This window comes from Cervus canadensis, chromosome 18 (genome assembly GCF_019320065.1).
Source record: "Cervus canadensis isolate Bull #8, Minnesota chromosome 18, ASM1932006v1, whole genome shotgun sequence".
Lineage (NCBI taxonomy): Eukaryota > Metazoa > Chordata > Mammalia > Artiodactyla > Cervidae > Cervus > Cervus canadensis.
The window spans coordinates 49,884,443-49,902,223 of record NC_057403.1 but is presented as its reverse complement, the minus strand read 5'-3'; the positions used below and the strand labels follow the sequence as shown (position 1 = coordinate 49,902,223).

Genomic DNA, 17,781 nt, shown 5'->3' with positions numbered 1-17,781 from the left:
CTTAGATAGTTTAAGTCTAAAATCCTGGCTGAATCATACCATACTCTTGTAAGATACATCAATATATTTTTCTAAGACTTAGTCTTGTTATTCTTACATGGACAAGAATATGGTTATTTTTATTTTTAACAAAAAGGTAATATACTCTCCATACTGCTTTGCATCAAGATGTAAATACATATGTCAGTAATACATGTGCACATACATACACATGTAGATATATACATATGTAACACCCATAGGTGCACATTATGTCTTTCGTGAGCATCAGCAAGCCTGCCTAGTACTTTTTCTGAAGCTGTGTGAGCGAGTCCAGCATCCCAGGGCCACATCGTGGGCCTCGGGAAATCTGGGAAAATGTTTCTTTCTACTTTGTGGCGTTTGTTCCTTTCCCCACTGAAACCCGCAGTATTTCCTGTGAGCTGATGGGTGAATATTTTGCTGCCGGCACTCATTTCTCTAAGGTGAATGAAGTGTTGCGTCCAGCCCTGAAGGGAGACCCTGGCAGGGACACCGTGGGTGCCTGCCAGCGTCCTCAGCAGGCGCAGCTCCCACGTGGTCACTGGAGAAGCCAGAGCTGGTAGGCAGGCCCATTCATTCATTTAGAACTGCTTCCACTGTGCTTACCAGGGAGGGCCCCCTGGGTGCCGGCTTTGAGGTGCTGGGCCAGAGACCTTGTCCCTGGGCGTGTGTGGGCAGAAGGTGTGGTCAGTGCACGTTTCATGGTGTGGCTGCTGTGGGCGAAGGAGGGGAGCGGGGCTGAATGATTTAACTCCTTCAGTTTTATTTTCCTGCTGTTTATGATACGTCCGTGTCTTTTTGTCCTCTGGCACAGAATATAATACACATATGTCCTCCTCCCGCCCCACACACACACCTCTGATAAGAATAACAAGAAAGTTGGGTGTGAAACACCACTCCCTCCACATACCTGGCTTAAGTGAATCAGAGGGACGGAGCTGACCCTAGGGGCTCCCTGGAGGCTCACAGCAGCTAGGGAGGGTGGTCCTGTAAGATCATGAGGGAACACAGACATCTGAGTGATTCTGGTTGGAATTCTCACCTAGGGACAATCGAAACACCATGACTACCTCCCTTCTGCTTTTGTTTGGGACTTTTTAGGTCAGGTGCAGAGCAGAAAGTGCATAGAAGATGTGATTCACTTTGCCTGGGAGGAGAAGCTCTTTCTCCTGGCCGATGAGGTAAGAGCAGCCTGGGCTATCAGAGGGGAGGGTGTGCTTTCTCTTCTGGGGGAGGGAGCCAGGTCTGTTGTTCTATAGACAAGAGAACTTTCTAGATATTGGAGGAGAGATTCTAACAAGGTTGAGGATGTTCAGTGTTAAGCAACTTGTGAGCCTGTGACCGAAATCATCCCATATTGGTTTGGAATCTTGGTTACAAGTTTCAAAAAATCTAACCCAAACTACTTTAAACTTAACACAGTGGTGGGGTCTCAGGAGTGGGGCTGGATCCAGGGACTCGAATCATATCTTCCAGCTCCTTTTGTTCTATCCTGCTGCCTTGGCTTCAAACATGGGCCTGCTATCTTCCCAGCCTAGAAAGAGAGCTTATCTTTCTGGTCATTTCAACAAAGCTCAGAATTAAGCTTCACTGGTGCAGTTTAGGTCAAATACCCGTCACTGAACTGATTATTCTGGCCCAGTGGTTGCAATATGCAAACTGACCAGGCCCTAGGCAAGGATTGGGGGCTTTCCCCTATGCCCCCAAACCTGCAGATAGAGAGCTGGGGAGGATGTTCCTTGAAGCAAATCAAGGGCTCCTTTCTCAAGAAGGGAGAGTGGGTGCTGGGTGGGCTGAATGCAGTGTCCTGTGAGGAGGGGAATCTTACCAACCCCAGAATCGCTGCTTCCTAAACCCTAGATCTGGAGACAAACCTGCCCATTCTTTTCCTGCTTAGCAAGAAGAAATTAAAGACCTGTCAAATCCTATTTTCACGTCTTCATTTCTGCATGATTTCTGGTTAGTCATAGCTTCTAGCACATGAGCTTCCTTTCTTTGCTCCTTAACACCACCCCTACCCCCACCCCCACACACAGAGGTTATCCACCAAATCACAGCTGTGATTAATAGCAGATAGATGGAAATCTTCATTTCTAAAGGAAAGAAGGGGCAGTAGAATGACCTGATGCATGAACCACTTCCCTCAAGGTTGGGGAAGCAAGGAGGGGTTGATGAGGGGGAGAGGGAGAGGCCATGGAGGAGTTGGGGAGGGGAGGAGGCTCTGCCTGGCTTGTTGAAGATGGAGCTGGCCTGACCCTCCTGCTGACCCACAGCGCCTCAGAGAGCCTCGGTTTCCCTGGTCTCCAAACTGGGCATGGGAAGTTCATCTCCAAGGGCAGATGGAGCGCTTGCCTGCTAGACTGTATAGACGGGGAGGGACCAGGGGTGTAGCGCTGCTCAGTCCAGGGAGGAGAGGATGACGGTGATGGTGGATGGAAAGCTGGGTGAGTGCCGCGAAGCGCTGAGGAGCACGGTTAGCTCTTCAGATGGGGAGGTCAGAGGACAGGTCCATGAACTGCTTTCACCACTCATCTTATTGACGGGGTGAGCATCACGCTCTGGGATGAAAGCCTGCTCGGGCCGGCAGGGTAACGTGATGTCAGTGGCACGTAAGGCAGAAAGGAGATCTGGAGACTGGGTGGGGCTCATGTGGGAGAATCCAGTGGGCATCCAGCCCGTGGCCTCCCCTCCGCGGCCTTGCTTGTTCTGGAAGGTTCCCTTGGGCACATCTGGCTTAGAGGTGACATCTCAGGCCAGCTTCACGGCAGGCAGCCCTGGCTGCAGGTTGTCCCAGAGCCCCTGTGCCCTCGCTGGGCCACAGCCGGGTGGCTCAGCTTCTGGGGCACTTGGCTGACTGTCCCTGTCCTGTCCCCTCCTACAGGTATACCAGGACAACGTGTACTCCCCGGACTGCAAATTCCACTCCTTTAAGAAGGTGCTTTATGAGATGGGGCCTGAGTATTCCAGCAACGTGGAGCTCGCTTCCTTCCATTCCACCTCCAAGGGCTACATGGGCGAGTATGTGGGCCCCCGCCTCCCTCCCGCTGCTCCTGGGCCTGCCTGGTCCCACTGCTTCTCCACCCTGACGAGAGGTGGCTACTCTCGTCTACAGCCTCTGCTGATCTAAGAAGCAGGAGGAGATAGGCCATGTCTCCCCGAGGGGAGTGCACTGGTGTGAGGGCATCCCCTGTGCAAGGGCTCATGTAAAATAAGGCTGTGATGCAAATGAATACAGGACCTACAGCAGCTTCCAACCCTAGTGTTTTCTGCCAGCCTGTCGCTATTGCTCTGACACTTGACTGAAATCTGAGGGCCAGGGGTGGCAGGTGGAGTGGACAAGTGCTGTCAGGCCAGTGGCCAAGCTCTGTATGCAGGAGTTCTGTATGCACCCTGCCTGAGCACCCCGTGACCTATGGGGCCAGAGCGTCAGCTTCAACCCTGTATTCATTCATTCAGCCAATATTTATTGAGCACCTGCTGTGAGTTCAGAAGCTCAGCAGTGAGGTTACAGCAGTGAGCAAACCACAGCCATTCTGCCCTCACAGAGTCATGCTGTAGTGAGGTCAGAGGCAATAGACAAATGAACATGATGTGTCAAGTGGACAGAAATAATCAGAGAAGAGGTAGGAATGCAGAGAGGCAGCGTCTGGTCACTAAAGAGTTGGACCCAGGGAGGGGAGGGGGGGAGCTATGCAGACATCTAAGGAAACAGCTTCTGCAAAGGCCCTGAGGTGGAAGGAGCAGGTGTTCGAGGAGCAGCGAGGAAACTAGAAAAGAGTGAGAGGGAAAGTGGCAGCAATTGAGACCAAAAAGTCACAGGAGGCCAGATCACCTGGGCTACTTAGGTTATCTTTTACTCAGAATGAGATGGGAGCCCTTAGAGGGTTTGCACAGAGGTATGACTTCTCCTGGTTGCCGCGTGATGGGGGCAGGAAAGGAAGCAAGCACTCAAGTCAGGAGGCTGTTACAGTCCAGGGGAGATACTAGGGGCCAGGGTAAAGATGGGGAGAAGATGTTGGATCCTGGGTATATTTGAAGGTGAAGTTGACGGGTATTGCTTGATGAAAAGGAGGGTGTGAGAGAGAGAAGTCAAGGATGACTCCCAAGTTTTTTGTTCACACAACAGGAAGCATAGAGTTGCCCTCAATAGATGAGGATGTCTGTGGGTGAAGCAGGTTTGGGGGGGATTTGGACGTTGGTTTTAGATGTGTAAAATTTGCAGATGCCTGTTGGATGTCCAGATGGAGATGGATATGTGAGTCTGTAGCTCAGGGTTGATATCCAGCTGGAGATTCAAGTTTGCAGGATGTCAGTATTTGAGTTGTTAGTTAGATCTCCGAGCCTAGACATCTCATTGAGAGGAGTGTAGATAGAGAAAAGGTCCAGGGACTGGGCCTGGCTGTCACTGCTTAAAAGTCAGGGGAGGAGAGGAGGAACCTGCAGACTAGACTGAGATGGATAGGCCCCTGCATTTATAGCCAAGGACATTCATTCCCCAGCATTGTGGGAGTTCTACTATGTGCCAGGTGTCAGGGTAGGGGAGAGGGTCTGGAGGCCAGTGTAACTATGAAGCTTCAAAAAATATATTGACCAGGTCAAGCGAGCTTCCCAGGTGGCACTAGTGATAAAGAACCCGCCTGCCAATGCAGGAGACGTAAGAGACACAGGTTCAATCCTTGGGTCAGGAGGATCCCCAGGAGGAGGAAATGGCAACCCACTCCAGTATTCTTGCCCGCAGAATCCCATGGATGGAGGAGCGAGCCTGCTGGGCTACCGTCCATAGGGTTGCAAAGAGTCAGACACCGATTGAAGTGACTTAGCACACTCACACACGCAGGGGAGCTGTCCCCTTGGGATGGTTGCCCAGCTGTTCTTGGCTGTTTTGTTGCGGGCAGGAGTTGATTTATGCTGTTCTTTCTGGTTTACCCTGGTGGCTGTGGTGCCTCCTTGCTAAACTTCTGTGTGTTGTATACTGCTTTTCTTAAACAAACATGTTCTCTAGTAACTCATTGTTCAAACTCAAGTGTGTTTATTACATACCTACCCGACTCTCCCTCTGTGTTATTAATTGCCCTGGATATTGGTAACCTGAGTTGGTATCCTGTTGCCCATAGATCTTGATTACTTAGGATTAGACTGATTTACCCAATTTGATTTTCTGCTCATCAGCAGAGAGTAAAGCAGAAAGATTCTTCTTTCAACTTTTGTTATGGAAAACCTTTCCAAGAGGACAGAATTTATTTTCCTGCCTTAGAAAGGCCAGTTGATGGATCAGATGGGGATCTGTCTTTGCCGGTTCAGTCTACAGCCTGATCCCAAAAGTGTTTTATTGAGTTCTCATCATATCAGGTGGTCTGAGGTTGGGTGGGTGTGGTGCATATACAGAGGAAGATAGGAGCTGATGCCATTATTTCTGTGGTCATTAGTCTGAATGTTATCAGTCACAGTCCAGAGAAGGAAGCATAGCTACAGAAAGTGTGGCTGATGGAGCGGATTTGGTTCTGAAAGGTTGTTTTTGGTTTTGTTTTTTTTAATGATTTCAGCTTATTTTCATGAGATTTGACTCTGTATCAGTCAGGATCCTTTTGGCAATAAGTAACAGAAACTCAACATGAAAGAGGGTTTAAAAAAAACACATATAAAGTGAAGTCAGTCAGAAAGAGAAAAAGAGATACTGTATACTAACACATGTATATGAAATCTAGAAAGATGGTACTGATGAACCTTTTTGCAGAGCAGCAATGGAGACACAGACATTGAGAACAGATTTATGGACACAGCTCAGGGTTGGGGGGAGAAAGGAGAGGTGGGATGTATGGAGACAGTAACGTGGAAACATACATTACCATGTGTAAGTAGTCAGGCAATGGGCATTTGCTTTGTAACTCAAGGAACTCGAGCCGGGGCTTGCTGACAACCTAGAGGGGTGGGATAGGGGTGGAGGAAGGAGAGATGTTCACGTGAAAGGGGACATGGGTAGACCTATGGCTGATTCACGCTGATGTTTGGTAGAAACCAACACAATACTATAAAGCAATTATCCTTCAATTAAAAATAAATAAATTTTTTAAAAATCCATATCAGTGAAAAGTCAAGGAGTAAAGTTGAATCAGGGGCTTAAAAATGTCAGTGGGTCTCTTTCTCTACTCCTGGCTTTGTCCTGTTTTCTTTCCCAGCTCTGCTTTCCTACCCCCCTCCCCTTTTTTTCTCTTCTTTCTTTCTTTATCCTTTTTTTTTGACCATACCATGCAGCTTATGGGATCTTGTTCCCTGACCAGGAATTGAACGAGGGCCCTTGGCAGTCAAAGCACAGAGTCCTAACCACTGAACTGCCAGGGAATTCCCTGCTCTGCTTTCCTTTGGATTGGCTTTGTTTTCAGGCATCAGAAAGTTGCAGCAAAATCCTCAGATTGCTGCTCACATGCCCACTTCTTGAACCTATGCAAGGGGTGCCTGGCCTTAATCACATGACCCTTTGGAGCAGAGCTGGTATAATACTAGTTAGGGGCCAGGCTAAGCTGCTATAACCAAAAGGCCCCAAAGTATAGTGGCTCACCGTAGAAGACTTACAGACCCAAAGTATAATGGCTCACTACAAAAAACTAGGAATAAAACCACCATATGACCCAGCAATCCCACTCCTAGGCATATCCCCTGAGGAAACCAAAATGGAAAAAGACACATGTACCCCAGTGTTCATTGCAGCACTGTTTACAATAGCTAGAACATGGAGGCAGCCTAGATGTCCATCAACTGATGAATGGATAAAGAAGCTGTGGTACATACCTATAAAAGTAGTCAGCCATAAAAAGGAATGCATTTGAGTCAGTTCTAATGAGGTGAGCAAACCTAGAGCCTATCATACAGAGCAAAGTAAGTCAGAAAGAGAAATGTGAATATCGCATACTGACGCATATATATGGAATCCAGAAAGACGGTACTGATGAATTTATTTTCAGGGTGGCTGTGGAGAAACAGACACGGAGAACTGTCCTATGGACACGGTGGGAGGGGAGAAGAGAGGGTGAGCATATGGAGAGAGTAACATGGAAACTTACATTACCATATGTAAAATAGATAGCCAACGGGAAACTGCTGTCTGACTCAAACAGGGGCTCTGTGACAATCTAGAAGGGTGGGATGTGGAGGGATATGGGAGGGAGGTTCAGGTGGGAGGGGTCATGGGTGTACCTATGTTTGACAGAAAACAACAAAATTCTGTAAAGCAATTATTGTTCTATTAAAAAATAGAGTGGCAAAAACAAGAAAATGACAGGGAAAAAAAAAAAAACTACAGTGGCTCAAACAAGGTGGAAGTGTATCTCTGTGATAACAGTTCAGAGGCAGGGGGAGTCCAGGACTGGTTCTGCCCCACGAGCTCATTCAAAGATAGGCTGCTGGGCTGGCTCTGTCTTCTCAACATGCGGCATCATCTCTAGCACTGAGGCTGCCTGCTCTGGTGTCTGCCTTTCTTAGGAAGTGGGAGAGAGGAAGGAGAGAGCATGCTTTTAAGGAAGTGATGTGGGATTTGCACATATCACTTCTATTCACTTTCCACTGGCAAGAACTTGGCCATACCTGGCAGCTCAGGGTTGGACATGGGGCTGGTTACAGGAGATTCTGGCCGGCTGGGTGCACTTAATAGAGGTCTCTCTGTGACTGGTGGGTCCTCTCTCCTGCTTCAACAATTTAGGTGTGGCTACAGAGGAGGCTACATGGAGGTGATCAACCTGCACCCTGAAATCAAGGGCCAGCTGGTGAAGCTGCTCTCGGTGCGTCTGTGCCCACCAGTGTCTGGGCAGGCTGCCATGGACATCGTTGTGAACCCCCCGGTGCCAGGAGAGGAATCCTTCGAGCAGTTCAGCAGGGTGAGTCAGCTGCGTCCCGTGGCCTCTCTGCATCACTGCTGTGGCCAGCGTTCACCATGTATGGTCTCCATGGCCAGCCTCTCTCCAGATGACCTCCAGGGCACACTTGTAGTTCCACATGGTGCCTGACCCACCCCAGTAAGGTTAAGTCTCCGGATGTAGCGGGGCTGTATTTGAAGTGGGAGGACTGTGCACAGTGTAGGTGTGGGCACCTCTTCCTCTTCCTCACCTGTGAGCACCGCGGATGGGCAGGTGCTCAGAGGGAATGGTTTTGTGTCCTGAGAACATGGGGGGCAGACAGCGGGCTGATGATTCTGTTACTAACGTAAAAGGGGGAAATGGATGAGCGTGCCATTGATTCTAGACCACAGACCTGCCTGTGGCTGAACCAGATGTCCTTGCAGCTTGAAGTGATGCAGACAGACCCTTTCAACTGCAGGTGACAAAAACCCAACTCTAATAAGTTTAAACAAAAATGGAACTTATTGAAGAAGTCAGCTCCCAGCTGTTTTAGATTCACAATCTGTCTTTTTAAATTGTGGTAAATTACACGGAACATAAAATTTGCCACTTTGATCTTTTTTGACTGAACAGTTTAGTGAATAAAGTACATTCACGTTGTGCAGCCATTACCTGCATCCATCTCCAGAACCTTTTCCCAAACTGAAACTGTACCCATTAAACAATAACTCCTCATTTCCCCCTTCCCCAGCCCCTGGTAACCTCTAATCTACTTTCTGTCTCTGTGAGTATGACCACTCTAGGTACCTCATATATAGCATTTGTCTTGTGGCTGGTTTATTTCAGTTGGCACTATGTCTTCAAGGTTTGTCCCTGTCATGGCGTGTGTCAGATGTGCGCCTTTTGAAGGCAGGGTAACGTTCCCCTGTGCGTACATGCTGTGTTCTGCTGATTCATTCGTCCACAGGGCACACCGCTTCACCTCCCAGTCCAGCAGCGCTTGCACAAGTGTTGGGCTGCCTGCTCCAGCTTTGGACACGTGTCAGGCTCTCAGCCTGTCACTGATGTGCTTTGCCTGGATTGTGTGCCCCAACACATCACGTGGATTGGGGAAAGGGTAGCTCCCCAGAATCAAATGGTGGGGCTGTCTTCTAGAAGCATGTTTTAGAATGTTCTGTCCAGGGCCAAGTCCGTTCAGGCTGATCGGGAGGGACTGGTTTTTCTTGTTTTCAGGAATGACATCTTGGTATGAGAATAGAACCCATGACACAAGCTACCTGGGACCTACCTGTGACTCATGTGCCCCTGCCCAGGGCCCGTGGCAACCTCCTGGGCTGAGTGTCTGTGGAGGACATTCTGCAGAGGGACACGTGTCTTGCCCGCCTCCCTGGTTTGCTGCTGAAGCACACAACAGCTTGCCTTTCACCAGTCTGCCTGGATGCCCTAGTTTGAAGGGATGGTTTTCAGTGTCTGGAGATGCTGACTCCTCTGCTTTCTCTGTCTCCTCAGGAGAAAGAGTCCGTCTTGGGTAATTTGGCCAAAAAAGCTAAACTGACAGAAGACATGTTTAACCAAGTCCCAGGAATTCACTGCAACCCCTTGATGGGGGCCATGTACGCCTTTCCTCGAATCTTCATCCCTGCAAAAGCCATGGAGGCAGCTCAGGTCAGAGGTGCCGGGTTGGGCTGGCTCTCTCAGCAAGTTCACTTGGAACTCTTTCTTGCCTCGAGGAGCACAAGTGCTGGCCCTTGAGGCTCTGAACTTGGTGTATCCATTGGTCAGATGGTACTTAATGTGTAAAGATGACAGGCTCCTGGAGACCAGCCCTGCAGCAGCTGTGGTGATGGGGTGGGCATGAGGTCAGACCCAGGTGTGAGATGATGCATTTAAAACTGAACAGACACTGGAGAAGCATCAAGAGCTGTCTTTCCTCCACCTGGCCACCATACCCTACAGTAGAGCTTCTCAAACTTGAATGTGAACATGGATCACCTGAGACCCTTTTAAAAATGTCAGTTCTGGTTCAGGAAGTCTGTGGAGGGGCCCAGGGTTCTGCATTTCCAGTAAGTTCTCAGGTGGTTCCACTGACCGTGGTTTGAAGATCAAGGGCCAGAGCCATATCTCTGAAAGTGTCCTCACACCCCCTAACCTACCTTGTTAGACATTGAAAATCTGGCCCTGTCCCTCAGCCTGTTGAATCAGAATCCCTGATTCTGAGAATCTATTTAAGGGGTGGCCTGGTTGTGCAAACCGAAGTGTGAGAAGCACCATCAGCAGGGCCCCTGAGAGGCTTGTTCCTTAAGGCTCCCCTGGGCACAGACCTCAGGGCCCTGGCCTGGTGTATAGGAGGCCAAGGCCAATGCTTGGGGAGCTACTGTGTGGGGGCAGGGCACATAGGACTCGGGCTGGCGCTCCCTAGGGGGCAGCAGAAGCCCCACAGCCGTCCCAAAGCGGCCTTTGGGTTCTTTGCTCCCGGCCCCAGCTGCCTGCGCACCCAGTGTCTTGCCTTGTTTCTCGCAGGAAGAGAGGGCGCAGGGGCCCGGCCACGGGAAAGAACCCGCCGTGGCAAGCATATTGGGCTTTGAGATCGTAGTGGTGTGTCTGTGCAGTGTGAAATCAGGAATGGCTCCTAAGTTCTGCCCCATGTCCGCAGGCCCACAAGATGGCCCCTGACATGTTCTACTGCATGAAGCTCCTGGAGGAGACGGGCATCTGTGTCGTACCTGGCAGCGGCTTCGGGCAGAGGGAAGGCACCTACCACTTCAGGTACCACTTCCTCTGCACCAGGGGGCGGGTCCTGGTTTGTCTTGGGGAACCGGCTTCTTAACAGCAAGGCAACTTCAGAGACTGAGATGTGTGAAGCCCCTGTGCCCTCATCCCACGCCCATTCTGTCCTGCCGCAGAGATGGCTGAGACCCTGCACAGGGCCTAAGAAAGACTGTGGGTGGACTCCGAGGTCGTCTCCTTGACCCCTGGCTCCCCCTCCACTGCCTCCATCTATCACATGCTGTTTGCAGTGTTCCCAGTGCTGTGTTTTCGTTTCTTCCCTTGTCCCTTTTCAACTCCATGATGTATCAATCTGCATCCAGGAGCTCAGCCGCTTGTCCACTGAGCCAAAAACCTGCTGAGATGTTGCCTCTGAAATACAGTGGAATTGCTGTGCCACCTTTCACAGGCATGGGACTCTACCAGGCCAGCTGAACAGCTCAGCCAGGGCTTCCCACCAAGGCCAGTTCTGTTCTGAAAAGCCTCTCCAATGTTTCCTGCAGCAGATGTCAAAAAAAAAGAAATGTCTTGGGCTTAGCACCTGGGGCCAAGTTTTGAGTCAGTGAAGGTCATGGGCAGTGCCCCTCAGTGGACGAATGTGCATGGATAGCCTTTCCACCCTAGTTGGGCTTCTTGGCAATTTGTGGCTCACAGAGAGCTGCCCTTAGGGATGGAAAGCAGGTTGCCAGGATTGGAGAGAGGAGTTAGTTACCATGGCAACATGGAAATTCCTATGGAGGGAAGTTGTGGCTGGAAGTTCTCCCTATAAGACTGATAGCAGAGATGGAAAAGGCTTGTCTAGCAGGAGTAAGGGCGGCTCCAGAGAAAAGTTCTGTGCACCCGTCAGAGTGTTGGGTGGGCCTTCTGTGATTATTGGTGGATGGGTTAAGTAAGCTGAGATGCCGCCACCAGCTTACTGCATTTGTTCACATGTATGAGTTGGCTAAAAAAATATGTGAATGATGAGGGAACGTGGTTCAACAGGTGCTGTCCAGGGCCTGTCCCTCCTCAGGAAGCTTGCCTGCACAGTGTGGCTTCCACAGCTGCAGATAGAGGAGTGACCTGCCAGATTCACCCCTCTCCCCTTCTCCAAAGCAATTTGTGTCCAACTGTGCTGTTCTCCTTCCTGACAGAATGACCATTCTTCCTCCAGTGGAGAAACTAAAGACGGTTCTACAGAAGGTGAAGGACTTTCACATAAAGTTCCTGGAGAAGTACGCATGAGGACTCCTCGGGCCCCAGAGGGAGACCGGGCCCTCGGCCTGCTTCCTGATATGCCCGTCCAGCCCAGCCCAGACTCACCTCCCCCAGCGACTCCGCCTCAGGCCTTACGAAGGTCACTGGTCGCTTTCATCGTCATTTTGCCCCAGGAGACTTCTTTCTTTGTGCCTTGATGTTGGGAGCACCTCTCTTCTGAGCAAATGTGAATTGGGGATGCCTCAGAAGCCCTGTTTTTTTGATGCAGCCAAAGTAGAGGGGACTTGCTCAGCGTATATGTGGTAGTGTTCTCCAAATCTGTTGTTGTTGCTTGTGGAAAATTCATTTGGGGTTTAAAACAGCCTGGGTGTGTTGGGTGAGCTGCTTCAGGTTTGCAGAAACAAGGCATCAGGAAATTGATAACTTAACCGCGATGAGGACTGGAAATCCCAAACTCACCGCCATAATCTGTGAAATAAAACCCTTAGCGGTGTGAAAATCTATTCCTTCAAACAGGAGAGCCTGGAGTCCACTGGAGGCCCAGAGAGGGCCCATCCTTCTGACCTGGAGGCAGGCATCCTGCTCTCAGACTAGGATGGTGAGGCTAGCAGCACAAGGATGCCAGGCGAGGTGGTGGTGGGTGTGGGGACTGTGGTCAAGGCCAGAAGGTCCTGCAGGGGAGGGGTGGGTGTGAGCCAGGCTCCAAGTTGAACCAGGCCTCCATCTGGGAGCACACAGCAGGTAGTGAGGACTCTGCCCCCAGGAGGGCTTCAGGTGAAGGGTTCTCTTGAGCTTTCTTAGCCTGGGACACTCATCTTGAGGTCTCCGTGAGCTCCAGGGGCACAGGGTTCATCAGCCCAGCAATATCTCAGTTGTGGGGGATTCTGCCTGATGGTGTGTGGATCTATCCCACTGTTACCCAACAGCCAGCCTCACCCAAGGGCATCAGGGAGCTTTTAGGCAATAGTAGAACAAGGTAACTGAAAATGTCCTAGTGAAGGAGGGTATCCTTAGGGACATGAAGACCACATGCCCCTCCTGCAGTGTTTGTTGTTTGGACCACGCGGAATTTGGTCCATATCCTAGCTCTTAATTGGTCCAAGTGCCTGGTAGCTTGGCTGCTCTGTACATGTGATCCGATTCAAAGTTTATCAAAGTGTTCTATGAGTAAAGTGTTTTGCCTCCATGTCTGCTGCTGGCTCCCCTCCCAGGCTCTGTAGACTGTCCCATAGCGTCAGTCGTCTTTTGGGGTAGGGGTGGGGGATCATCCCCCAAGCCTGCAGCTTCCCTGCCATGAGCAAACCTTGGTGGGGCACCTGACCCACACTCCCCGGAAGTAGGCACTACAGGCCGGAAGTAGGCACTACAGGCCGCAGCAGGCTTATGGCCTCTTATCCTTCTCTGGGCCATCCTTGGTGGGTTTCCCTGAGAAGCCAAGGCCAGCTCAGGAGTCAGGGGATCCAGCAAGTCCTAAAGTGGAATTGAAGGGACTGAAGAGAGAAATCTGAAGAGGCTAAATGAATGAACTTTGAAAGCAGCCTCGTCCTGTAATCCTCACGCCAGGTCCATGCATGGGATGCAATAGGAAACTTCAGACTGCCCCGTCCACTAGCATCACAGTCCCTATGAAGAAAGTAGCCACAATCTCAAATAACAAAGGGAATGTTTTAGAACTTTTTCTTCCTTAAAACTTCGAGAAAATTGCACTTGTGCTTGCTGATGGTATATAAGCCAGGATGTGTCCCAGAGTTGTGAGATTTCTGGTGGAAAGGTTAAATAGTAGAAGCTAGTATATTTTCTATATTTTTGTAACAACTGCTTTTTTCATGGGGGGAGTTGGGGTTAGTATTTGTAGTTTTAACAAGTCCAGTAGTTTTTTTAAATGAATCTCTTCAGATTATAAGTAACCCCTAAAAACTTTGCAACGTTTACATGATTTTTTAAAACAGATGCCATATACATTTGGTTTGCATTTAAAAATAAGTAAATACTTAATAAGGTCAGCTAGCTGGTTTAGGAGGTTAATTTGATTCAGGTAGAAACTCTGATCATGATAGATTTGATTTTCTGAAGATTGTGGTGTCTTGTTTGGGCACCACCAGAGCAAGTTGTTTGTCATTTGAGGTTGCACTTTAAATCTATACCTGTAAAGTTTTCTGCTGTTCGTCTAGGTCTGCACGGGAGTTGGGGGGATGCTGGGCTATACTGTGGTGGTCCATCACCTTGCACCTTGTGGCCAGACTGGTTGTTCCCATGTTTGAATTTGCAGGAAGAGCTGACAGGCCTACATGTCCGTTTTCCAGTCTGGATTCTCATAGGCGTCTCCTGACAAAGGTACTTCATGATAGCTCTGGTGGAAATTTCTAAACAATAAAATATATGTCCAAAATGGTGACTGTGTTTAACTTTCTTTGTATTTTAAATATCAAATGGACATCAATAATTGTACCCCTTCATTCTTCTGTTCCTAAGTCACAGCTTTTCAGTTTCCGTTTCTTCTTAGGTGTCAACCCTAAGGACCCTGGGCTGCTTTCTATTGCATATATATTCTTTTAAAATAGAATGCTGTTCAGATGGAAACAGACCTTTGATTTTCTCATGGGAGTGAAATGAACTAGCAGCTTCTTCGCAGGGAGCAGGGGAGCCCAGGCAGGGAGGGGAGCTGGAGAAGCAACCCTGAGGCCAGGGGGAAGGAGCAGCTGCCCAGACAAGGGGTTTCATTCATTGCCCCAGGCTTTCCCAGGCCCACGTCAATTTTAATATGTGGTTCTGGAATTCAAAACTTTTATTTTTCACTTAAAACTGAAACTTCTTTTTTAAAGGAAGTCTGGAAATATATATATGTTTTAAAAAGTAAGATTCTTTTGAGTGGAAGGCTTGGAAACCTACTGAAAGTAGCTTAAGTAGAAGAGAATTTATTATGTCATGTAAAAGGAATTTATTGAAATCCTGGAGGGATGCTGACTTTAGTTTTGATGTACACTGTTAAGTGCAAAACCTGCCTGCCTGTCCGGCTATACTGAAAAATCTAATAGAAGGGCTCTGCCTTGGTCCACATTCTCTTCCCTGAACGGTAGCTGTGGCCTTTGAGAATAGAGTGTTTTGGCTGGCCCTGTGTACGGGCAGAAGTAGAGAAGGGCCTAGAATTGCCAGCCCCATCAGGGCCTTTGGAGGAGAAGCTGCTCTCCATAGGAATGAGGGATGGAGGTGATGCTGCACCCACAAACCTCTTTTACCGCAGGTGGCTCTTTAGAGGGAAGCTGGGGGAGGTGTGTTCAAGGCAGGTTGAAAGTCATTACTGGCTGATAACCCAGGGGACTGAGATGCTCTGCATACGCACACTGTGCACATACCCCGGGAAGTGTACATCTCGTCTGGTGAGCAAACTTTGTGTAGTGTATTATGCAAAGAGTTTATTAAATAGACAAAGATTGGAAGATAGTTATTCTAGATCAGTAGTTCCCTTGTCACTAGGGACTGGTTTTGTGAAAGACACTTTTTCCACGGATATGTGGTAGGGGAGGGAAAGTTCAAGCGGTAATGCAAGAGGTGGTGGGGATGGATGGTTCAGGTGATAATGCAAGCTGTGGGGAGTGGCAGATGAAACTTCCATCCCTTGCCCACCACTCACCTGCTGTGTGACCAAATTCCTAACAGGTTGGGGGGCCAGGGACCCCTGCTCTAGATTATTTTTGGTATAGTGGTTGCTCTAACCACATCTAGAAAGCTTTTCAATGTTTGGTAAGGACCTGGCATAAGCCCAGAGACTGCTAGGAAATGGGGAATCAGAAGCTAATAAGATGGTCACTGTCTTAGAGTCTGATGGCTGCTAGATGATAGGTGTTTGAGAAGATGGCGAAGGAATAGGACGGGGAGACCACTTTCTCCCCTACAAATTCATCGAAAGAACATTTGAACGCTGAGCAAACTTCACAAAACAACTTCTGACCACTAGCAGAAGACATCAGGCACCCAGAAAAGCAGCCATCGTCTTCGAAAGGAGGTAGGACAAAATATAAAAGATAAAAAGAGAGACAAAAGAGCTAGGGACGGAAATCCGTCCCGGGAAGGGAGTCGTAATAGAGGAAGTTTCCAAACACCAGGAAACCCTCTCACTGGCGGGTCTGGGGGAAGTTTTCGAATCTCGGAGGGCAACCTAACTGGGAGGAAAAATTTAAAAAAACACAGATTACATGCCTAAAAGCAACTCCCAGCAGAAAAGTACCCCAGACGCCCGCATCCGCCACCAGCAAGTGGGGACGGAACGGAGAGGAGCGGGCGGCATTGCTTAGGGTAAGGATCCAGGCCTGAATGCCCTGAGGGCAATCGGAGGGCGCTAACCTGAGATAGCAATTTAAACTGTGGGATAGCAAGAGAGAGAAAATTAACCAGCCCGAACACACTGCAGACCCGTTCGCAGAACAAAGGAAGAACTGAGCGATCCCGGAGAAGAGCTAGCCAGCTGCGAACCGGCCCATCCCCCGCTGGAGGCAGGAGGCAGGGCGGAGGGGAAAGGGGCAAACTCGGCCCCAGAGACAGCACCCCCTAGCGAACTGCAAACAGGCTCCCAGTTTCTAACCAAAGACTTCCTGAGATTCTGGATGGTTGACATCCGCCGGGAGGGTCACGGCTAAAGACCAGCTCCGGAGAACACACACAAGGCGCACCCGACCGGCGAGCGCGGCAACTGAGGCTGGGCCCGCGGAGGGGAGAAGGCAGCACCGCACCCGGGGAGAATGCGCCCGTCAAGCTCCTGGATGCCTGAGCTGCTCGGGCGGGGAAGGCACAAAACGCAGGCCCAACTGAGTCCGCGCTTTTGTGGAGAACCCGAAAACTGGAACCGCACACAACGCAGGGCCCGCTCCATATAGAGCAGCCTGGAGCCTGAGCAGTGTAGACGGGGAAAGCACACGGCGTGAGCGGGTGCAAACCCAGTGTGGCCGGAACACTGTGAGTCCTCCACACACACACCAGTGACATTTGTCTGCAGAGCCCCTCCCTCTCCGCAGCGTGACTGAACAAGCAACCTAAACACGAGACCACCTCCGCCCGCCTGTGTCAGGGCGGAAATTAGACACTGAAGAGACCAGCAAACAAAAGCCAAATAAACAAAGGGAACCGCTTCAGAAGGGACTGGTGCAACAGATTAAAATCCCTGTAGGTAACACCGACTACACCGGAAGGAGCCCAAAGATATTGAGAAGTGTAAGCTGGAACGAGGAGCTATCTGAAACTGAACTGAACCCACACTGACCACAATAGCTCCAGAGAAATTCCTAGATATATTTTTACTTTTTTTTATTAAAAAAATTTTTTTTCTTTTCTATTTTTTTTTCCTTTTTGTATTTTTTCTCTTTTATTTTCTTTTAAAGATGGTCACTGTCCTCAAAAAACCTATGGATGGAATGGCCACCAGATGGTTCATTGCTTAAATCCCATCTACCTGGTGGTGCTGGGCTTAATAGAAGCATATGGGTGATGCATAGGAGAGGCTGGTGCTGTCCTCTACCAAGTTGGGGTGCCTCTACCACCTCTACTCTTTCCACAATGCCTTCTGAGGTCTTGCTTTTAGCCTTCATCCTGCCACTGAACCAGGAGACTCCTCAAGAAAAAGGAAGTTGAAACTTACTGCTAGGTACCCATCCAGTTCTCTTCCTTAAGAGGAACAAGTCAGCTAGAGTTTCCTATTGAGAGTTCATTCTCCTACTGGAAAAAAAAAAAAAAAAAGACGCCCACATACCTGTGGTCAATTAATCTATGACAAAAGGGCAAGAATGTACAGTGGAGAAAAGACAGTCACTTCAATAAGTGATGCAGGGGAAAATGTAAAACAGCAAGATTAGAACATTTCCTCCTTCACACCATATATAAAAATAAACTCAAAATGGATTAAAAACCTAAATGTAAAACCCCAAACCATAAAACTCCTAGAAGAGAACACAGGCAGTACATTCTTTGATGTAAATTA

At 49.2% G+C, this 17,781-nt stretch overlaps 1 protein-coding gene across 1 annotated transcript in view; it reads left to right on the top strand.

Annotated features, from left to right (window-relative positions):
- Positions 1–14,205, top strand: part of GPT2 (glutamic--pyruvic transaminase 2) — a 34,239-nt gene extending 20,034 nt beyond the window's left edge. Inside the window, exons 7-12 of the mRNA XM_043436138.1 lie at positions 1,123–1,202; positions 2,903–3,039; positions 7,715–7,889; positions 9,360–9,515; positions 10,504–10,616; positions 11,750–14,205. Coding sequence (XP_043292073.1) covers positions 1,123–1,202; positions 2,903–3,039; positions 7,715–7,889; positions 9,360–9,515; positions 10,504–10,616; positions 11,750–11,840 — 752 coding nt within the window. The 3' untranslated portion in view covers positions 11,841–14,205. The remainder of the gene's footprint in view (positions 1–1,122; positions 1,203–2,902; positions 3,040–7,714; positions 7,890–9,359; positions 9,516–10,503; positions 10,617–11,749) is intronic.
- Positions 14,206–17,781: the final 3,576 nt, after the last annotated feature.